The sequence below is a fragment of the Eschrichtius robustus genome, chromosome 2 (genome assembly GCF_028021215.1).
Source record: "Eschrichtius robustus isolate mEscRob2 chromosome 2, mEscRob2.pri, whole genome shotgun sequence".
Classification (NCBI taxonomy): domain Eukaryota; kingdom Metazoa; phylum Chordata; class Mammalia; order Artiodactyla; family Eschrichtiidae; genus Eschrichtius; species Eschrichtius robustus.
Window position 1 is genome coordinate 179148494 of NC_090825.1, and position 8394 is coordinate 179156887.

The 8394-nt window shown below is 59.8% G+C and overlaps 1 protein-coding gene across 1 annotated transcript; it reads right to left on the reverse strand.

Annotated features, from left to right (window-relative positions):
• Positions 1-319: 319 nt before the first annotated feature.
• MISP (mitotic spindle positioning) lies at positions 320-4583 on the reverse strand. Its single transcript, XM_068535081.1, has 4 exons — positions 2807-4583; positions 2117-2247; positions 981-1019; positions 320-409 (listed from the first exon to the last, which is right to left on the reverse strand). The coding sequence occupies exons 1-4, from the start codon at positions 4581-4583 to the stop codon at positions 320-322; spliced, it is 2037 nt and encodes a 678-aa protein (XP_068391182.1).
• Between the last annotated feature and the right edge of the window lie 3811 nt (positions 4584-8394).

Sequence of the window (8394 nt, forward strand, 5' to 3'; positions counted from 1 at the left end):
CAATTACATCTGGAGGTGGGGGAGCTGGTCTCCTTCCTCCCTGGACCCAAGAGCGTTTGGCAACATCATAGGAACAGAAGGAGTCATCCCCAGCTTTAGACCCAGAAAGCACAACGATTTCTGCAGGAAAATAAAAGCGGAAAAGAAAACCCTCAAGCCCAAAAGTGCATCCACCCTTGGGCTTGGCAGCATGAGATTTGTGGTTCTTGGATCTGGATTTAAACAGGAACCTATGTCCTAAGGCGAGGGCTCAGGACGGTCCGCTGTTCCCATGGGGCCACGGCAGGGCAGGGCAGGGGGTGGGCGCCTGGCCCCAGGCTCAATCCTCATCCTCGCTGGTGTGGATCCGGGCCTCCCAGCGCTCCACCATGGCGTTCTTGTGGCGGGTTACCCGTGTGGCCTCCAAGACCTGCAAGAGGAGGCACGAAGTCCCCATCAGGGTCCTGACGCCCCCAAAACAGCTCCCCTCACTGCTAACGCATAGGAGAGGCCTAGAGCAGGGGTAAAGCAGGACCATCCCCTCCTCTGTTCCAGACCCTCTACTCCTAGTAATAGTGCCAAGGAATGTGTTAACACACGCTGAGCTCCACAGTAGGGAAATGCCCGGGTCTGGCATTTTGGACTCAGCTCAAAGAGGGTCACAAATGTATTCCACAAATCCACTGAGGTAGCTGGCCTTCTACACATCTCAGATGAACCCCTCCCTCAAAGAAAATGCCCCTGTCTCGGGCCAAGTCAGCCCCAAAGCCATATGGTAAAGAGGCGGCACATGGAACCTCTTTCCACAATCTATGCCCATGACAGGCATCAAAAGCAGCTCACAGAAAAATCCACCTCAGGCAGGCACTATCACTCAAGAAGATATCCAGGGAAGTCCCCACACCCAGAAGAAAGGCTTCTGACGGCCCTGATACAATAGGGCAGGGGGCACAAATGTGGGAGGGAAAGGCTCAGGTCCTCGCCCCCAGGGGCACACTCACCTCCGAGTTGACATGGTCCGAGGGGTTGATGCCGGCATACTACAAGAAAGGAACATATGTCAGCCCCCAGGGCCCTCTAGCCCTGCCCACCCCAGAGCACCCCTGGACTCAATGCACAGCCCCCTCAGCCACCACTGGGGGCAGAAGGGAAGGTCTTCTCTGCCCACCGTCGTCCCCCCAAGTGCCCCTCAATCACCCCAAACTCAAAGCCATCCACCATGCTTTCCCTCATGCTGTTCTCCTCAGTGAAGCCTTGGTCCATCATTTGCAACTGTTTTCTCTTTGTAAACGTCATCGTAATAAAGACAGTTGACATTTATGGAGCTCTTGCCGTGGCCAGGCCCTGCTCTGAGGTTGGAAGGGGGCTGTTCTTATTATCATGCTCATTTTACAGAGGAGGAGACTGAGAGTCAGAGAGGAGTAGGGTCTTGCCCATCACACAGCTGGCAAGCAGCAGGGCTGGGACTTGAACCCAGGTCCCTGGGCTCTACTCTGCCCCAAACCTCCAGGCCAGTCTGTGAGCACCAGATTGGCGAGGCTGGAGTTGGTGTTATTCTCCGTGGTGTCAACAATACCCGCCCAGGGATGAGAGGGCCTCATGGTTATGAATGTGGGGTTTGGAGTCAGGCTTGGGTTCAAGTCCTGGCTTGGGAGCTCAGACTGTATGACCCTGGGCATAGGAGACTACAGCTTTCTCCAAAAAATGGGCCACAAAACATCCCTCCAGGGTGTTAAAAGCACAGTGCGTGCAGAGCTCTGAGACATCCCTCATGAGGTGTGGATAATAAACAGAAATAACAATGATGGTAATAAATGCATGAAAATAATAAGGATGATTTTGATAGATTGCCACAGCTCTCCTCCTCCAAGCAGAGCTGGCTCTCAGCCTTTGGCTCAGGGGGACAACCTCATGGTGGGGACCCTGTTTATGTGGCCCAGACATGAAGAGAGGCCCAGTTTACCCATTGTGCACCACACGTGTGGGGGACACAGGGGCACAGTCACTGGCAGGGCAGTGAGGGAGGCAGGTGTCAAACCCAGGTCACACCTGAGCCTTGCCTGACCTTCCCTGGCCCTAATGGGGAGTGTCAGACCTTGGCCAGGCCTCCAAGTGCATGGCAGGGCTCGAGACTCACCCACTGCTCATTCTTCTTTCTCTGCCTGGGAGCATCCTCAGCTGAGGCCTCTGCCGTCCACACCAGGCCCGAGTGCAGGTGGATGGGGGTGAAAAACTGTGACTCAGACACCGAGTAGCTGCCCGTGATGCCTGGGGTGGGGGAGGAAGGAAAGGGCATCAGGGAGGATCCCAGAGTCTCCTGAGGGCAGAAAATTTGTCAGACCCCAGCCCAAGAGACACAGAGTCTGGCTAAGAGGCTGGACTAGTTAAGGAGATGCGTGAATGGACAGACAGAGCAGACAGCAGGTTGCAAAAAGTGATAGACAGATTGACCAAAATAGCCAGTCAGGAGAAACTGGATCCACAGATGAGCTGACCAGACAAGGAGAAAAACATTAAAAGTCACACGGGGGATATTTTGCATTGACAAAAAGGAGCAATTGACCAAGAGGCTAGGACATCTGTAAACCTTTATGCACCTAACAACAAAGTGTCCAAACGCATAAAGCAAAGAACCCAAGGCAAAGTTACTTCTCCAAAAGCTACTGCTTAAGCAGACAGACCAGCCACCCGGGGTAGTAGACAAAGTCCCCCAGATGTCCCCCCACCCCTAGCCTCTCCTGGCATCCTCATACCCCTCATGCCACCCTCCTCTGCTCCAACCTTTGAGACTCTGAGCAAAGAAGCCCTTCCCAGGACCCTGCCTCACCAGATGCGCGGGAGGAGCTCCTGGAGTCTTGGTCACAGCACTCGTCCGGCGGCGGCGGGGAGAAGACCTCGGGGTACAGAGCGCTCCGCCGCTCCTCAGCCACCTCCCGCTCCCGCCGCAGGACACTCTCCACCTCCCTCTCCAGCAGCTCTGATGACTGGGACTTCTGTAGCCTCAGTGCCGGGGCCCCAGCCACCTCCCAGCCCCAAACTCGGGGGGCCTCAGCTTTCTCAGGCTCTTCCGGGACCCCGAACCTCAGGGGACGCAGGCGGAAGTACTCCCATCGCACGACACCCCTGTTGGCGCGCAGGGGTCCCCGGGGAGGCTCTTGCTTTGTGCTTGATGGTTTTGCAGAGGATCCCGAGGGATGCCTCTGGGACCCCGTGGCCTTTGGAGAGCCCGCAGGCCTGGCCTCATCTGCGGAGAGACCGCTGGGCTTGCGGTAGGTGTGGGAGGCTGGGGGTTCTCCCGGGGGCATCCGGGGGCTCAGGTATGGCTGGTAGGCATCAGGTGGGATGCGGTTCACCTTCCTCACCTCTGGTGTGGGGCTGGCTGCGCTGGCGTCTGGGGTCGGGCTGAGGATGGAGTCTGAGCTGTGGACTCTCCTGAGAATGGGCCGGGGGTCTTCGGAGAACCAGTCGGATATGGACGCCCGGCCCACCTGCAGGCCCTCCCGCCGGTGGTCCTCCTCACGCTGCGACTCCTGAGCAATGTCCCGCTGCACATAGAGCGATGGGCGCCCCCTGTGCGGCCGCGGGGCTGCGGCCAGGCTCACCTTGCTCAGCAGCGGCCTGGCCGGGATCTCCAGCAGCTCCTGGTGGCTGGCCGCCCGTCGCAGCCCCCTCTGCTCCCGGAGCTCTGCCTCCCGCTTCTGGGCTAGCCGGATCTCCCGCTCAATGGGCGTCTCCTTGGCGGGTTCCGGGGACCCCTCTTGGGACCAGGAACCAGAGTCGTCCAAGGCTTGGGCACCAGAGCTGGCGGGCAAACCGTGGACCCTCTTCTCTTCCGTGACCACTTCCTTCGCCTCAGGCTTGACTGGGACGACATACCCATTGACCAGGGGTGGTTCGTTCAGGGCCTTGGAGGCCTGGCTGGCCCCAGGTGAGGGGTCCCGAGGAACCCCCGCACGGGCGTGGGCCACCCCGGGTGAGGGGTCCCGAGGAACCCCCGCACGGGCGTGGGTCACCCCGGGTGGGGGGTCCCGAGGAACTCCCGCACGGGCATGGACCACCCCGGGTGGAGGGTTCGTCTGCTCCAGGCTCATGAACTGCCGCCTGGCTGCCAGGAAGTCGATCTGCTCCGTGTCGATCATGTTCTCCTCCAGGGGCGTGGACTGCGGTCGGCCGGGGCTCCCGGGCTCCCCGTGGTCAGGGGTGCCATGGAGCATGGCCACCGTGCCGCTCTTCCTGACCGCCTGGTCCTGAATGACCACCCGGCGCTCCCACTCCAGGTCACGTGGCCACCAGGGCGGGGTGTCCCTGGCCTCCAGATGGTAGGCCTTCACTTCCTCCTCCTCATTGTCCTCTGGGCAGGGCAGCCGTGGGGCCAGCTGGCCGGGGAAGACACGCAGGCTGAGGGATGTCCCCGTCTGCGCCATTTCCAGAGAGGCCTTGTGGTCAGCAGGCCATGCCAGTGGCTCATCCTGGCCCCAGTCGCTGGCCACGGACCCCACGCCCACCAGCTCAAACGTGTAGCTGGTGTCGCCTTTCAAGGCCATGCCGGCCACACGGGGTGAGTGGGGGATGCTGAAGATGGGGTATCTGGTCACTCGGTCCATGTTCTGGGGGTCTCTGCCCGGCAGAGGATCCCAGGGTATAGACGATCTAGGCTCACTGAGGGAAGAGAAAGACATGTCAGTCACCAGGTCAGAGCACTTGGGGGGAAGTGCAATCCCTCTCCCTTCAAGGGCAAAGTCCTGGCCAAGTGGCCTCTGTGACTGGTTCAGGGAAGGGTAGGTGACCCAGCCTGCCAATCAGAACATTCCACCCTTTGGCCTCTGTGATTGCTTCAGGGATGGACATGTGACCCAACCTGGCCAATGATGTGAAATCCTGGGACTTTGCAATTAATGTGGAAAATTGGACCCTCTTCCTGCTGGGCTTATGAGGCTGGCTGGATGAGGCTGAGAGCTGTTGGGGGGCCATATGTGTCCTCTTGTGTATGCACCTTGCTTAAAAGCACCCCCAATCCCAACACAGCATCCTAAAAACATTGAGCTCCTGGATCCAGCCACACCTGAATCCCCGTACTGACCCAACAACTCGGCCCCTGTGTGTCTAACATTTGCAGACACCCCTCCCACCTCCTCTGCCGGACACTGCACACCCTGCCGGGTGAGCCTCCCACCCAGTTCACCGCTTCCAGACCCAGGGCCACCCCTGGACAGCCTCTCTCCCAGGGCACACACACCCTGAGCTTCCTTCTGTGATTTTTTCCATCTGACATTTACAGATGAGCCCAGTGGGCCTGCCCCTCTCTGGGGTATGTCAAGTGGGGAAACTGAGACCCAGAGAGAGGTGGTGGTGGGCAGACTCCCACATCTTGGTTCTCTCCCCTGCACCTGTCCAGCAGGACACCTTGTCCCATCCCAGACAATCCTCCTCCTCAGCACCATAAAACCAGGCTGGGCTAAGGAGCGCCTTGGACCTTGTCCTGCTGGGCTGGGCGACACCCTGACCCAGTGCTCCAGGGGGCCCAGCCCCCCTCCCAAGAGTCCCAGCTCCCTCTGAGCACAGCTCCAGGAGCCGTCGTGAAGGCCCGGCACCTGCTCTCACACCTCTGTGACTCCTGGCATCCTCACACCCTTCCCAGGGCTCTCAAGACCGCCATCCGGCCTCAGGCCAAACCCCCAAACTCTGCAGGCACCAGACCCCAAGGTCGACACTCTTCCTCCTCTCTCTGCCAGAAGGACCCTTATTTCTGCTTCTCCACAGCCTCCTTAGCTACAGCCTACAGGACACCTCCTCCAGGGAGCCCCCCCAGATTGTCCCCACCCTCAGACCCTGTGGCCTGATCATCCTTTGTGTACCCAGCCCGGCACAGTGTGGCGCCACCTTTTTACAGCTGAGGAAAGGAAGACAGGCTGTCCTCAACTCCTCAAGCAACCATGGTCCCCGGCCTTGGCCCCCTGGTGCCACCAGAGCTATTGGGTCCATCGCTGCATTTTTACACCAACTTGCTTGTAAAAGCTAAACATGGTTTTAAAAAGAAAAATGCAGACCCTCCCTGAACTGGAAAAGGGGCATCAAGCACATAAAATCGATCATGGGGAACCATGTTACACCTAACGCAGTATCACGCCATCTTTCAAATATTGAAACTATAATTAAGAAAAAACAATATTAAAAAACAAGCAGGCTTGGGTAATAAATCCCAGCCAAGCGGGCTGAGCCTCTGTCCCAATGACGAAAGTGGCTGGGGGTGCACATGTCTTTGAAGGGAGAAGGTTGTATTTAAGGCCTGTCACCTCCCACCTGAAGCCATCAGCCAGGACCCTCTCTCCCTCCCAGTGGTCCAGGTGAGCATATCCTCCCGCAGCCCGGAGTCTGGTACACAGCAAGTACACAGTGGCTGACTCTCACTCTGGGTGCTCAGGGCCCAGGGTTTGGGCTCATTCTAGCCCAGACCCGGCTGCCCCTCCAGGCCACCCCTCCAGCCCCAGCCCACCCTGGACAGCAGGTCTGGTCCCCGTGCCCTGCAGCTCCCCTCGGAGGGCAGGTGTGGCAGGACTGACGCAGAACCATTTGCCCAGTGCGTGGCCAGAGGCTCACCCAGCAGGATTTATAAGCCACATTCCGGGAAAAAGAACCGCACGCCCAGAGGGTGTCAAGTCTCCCGGTGGGTGGGGCAGTGTGGGGGACTGCTCCTTCCTCAGCCCATTCCTTCTGGGTGATTCACTGAGGTCAGTGAGGTGGGGTCCCCCTCGCCTGCGTCCTTGGGCAAGTCTCCCTTCCGACCTCAGTGCCCACACCTGGGCAGTAGGTAGAGTCCAGAGCACGCAGCTGCCACCACGAAGGGCTGCCATGCAGACTCGGCACCCTGTCCCTGGTATACAGTAGGCGCGCGATAAATGCTTTCACGGCAGTGGCTGATGTTATTATTTATACCCTGGATCCACCACTGATCTCAAAGTGACCTTGGGGCAGGCATTCCCTCTCCAAAAGTCTCAGTCTCCCTGTCTGTAAAGTGGGATGTTGCTGACCCCACCGCCGGGTGTGGGGAGGAGCAAGGAGGCCTGAGTGGGTGCCTGGCGCAGAGAAACCCTCGGGGAGAAACGCCCTCTTGGAGGCCTCGTGGACCCTGTGCAAATGAGTAGTAATAGAGCTCAGAGCCTCCCAGCTCCTGGTGGGGCTCCTCGTAATTGGGCATCTCACACCGGCAGTTTTTTTGCCTCTCATAAGAGCCTGTGACGAGGGGACCATTCTTGTCCCCAACATATAGCAGAGGGAACCGAGGCCCAGAGAGGGGTCACATCAGGGAGTGACAGAGCAACAGGTTCTGAAGCCAGGTAGTCGCCACCGACTTCCCTCCAGGAAGCCCTCCTGGATGGCTCCTCCCCAGCCCCAACTCTGTACCCTGTTGATACCAAAACCGAAACTGGGTTTATGGTCCCTGGTGCCACACACCTGCTTCCTCATCACCGCAACTGGCCTCCCGCCCTGGGGCAAAGGCCTGCTGGAGGGGCCTGGGGCTCAGACAGGGCAGGCCACACAGCAGGGATGGCCTCCTGGACTTCTTCTTCCGTCACTCGGGGCTACAGTCTCCGGGACCCTGGCTGGCAGAGCCCCAACCCCTGGACACACCTGGACACTGGGCCAAGTCTCTGAACCGGCCCCACAGGATCCCAGCTGCCCTCCCAGAGGCTGGACACCTCCCCACGCTGACTGCCCCACCCCCGTCCTATGAGCCCCCTCCTATGAGCCCTCCGATCCCACGGGAGGGTTGTAGGCTGCTCAAGGCCTCCCCAAGCAGGGCTCTGGCTGGTGCTAAGCGTCTCCCCAGAAACCTCCAGAATTCCCAGAACCAGTGGGGGGCCCTGTGCCTCTGGCCCTGGGGGTGCCGATCAGGCCCCTCACTTAGAGGGTCAGGGCTCAAGGCCCCTTGGATTTGGGGTCCTGAAGCCCGGGGTGGAGACTGGGGACCTGGCAAGGTTCAGGGATGGGCCTCTGCTCTCCTGGGCGGGTGCAGCGTGGGAAGGGCACAGACCTGGCCTCAGAGCCAGCCAGAGGGTACAGAGCGAGGGGAGGCCCCCGCCAGCCCCTGGGACCCCACTGAGTCCGGAGGGGGCTGAGGGTGGGGCTGGGGGCTCCCTCCCTGTACCCTGAAGGCCCCGCCGGTGAGCTGATGGTGCCGCTGGCACACAAACCCCCATGCCAAAATCAGAGCCCACCCCACTCAGGACCCCCGCCCGCCCAAGCCTTGCGCCCATCCGACCCCTCCATTTCCCCAGACTCACCTCTCGGCTCTCAGCCCCAGCAGCCTCCAAGCCTGGCTCTGACTCTGTGGACGGCACAGGGGCCTCCCAGCCCCGCCCTGCCCCAGGTTGCCAGGGGACAGAGCCCCGCCCTGTGAAGCAGGTGCACCCCCTC

Coding starts and splice junctions, on each gene's coding strand:
- MISP (XM_068535081.1), bottom strand. CDS start 4,583: ATGGACCGAGTGACCAGATACCCCATCTTCAGCATCCCCCACTCACCC. Junction 2,248..2,806: donor GAGCTCCTCCCGCGCATCTG/GTGAGGCAGGGT, acceptor CCCCCACCCCAG/GCATCACGGGCAGCTACTCG. Junction 410..980: donor CGGACCATGTCAACTCGGAG/GTGAGTGTGCCC, acceptor CTCCTCTTGCAG/GTCTTGGAGGCCACACGGGT.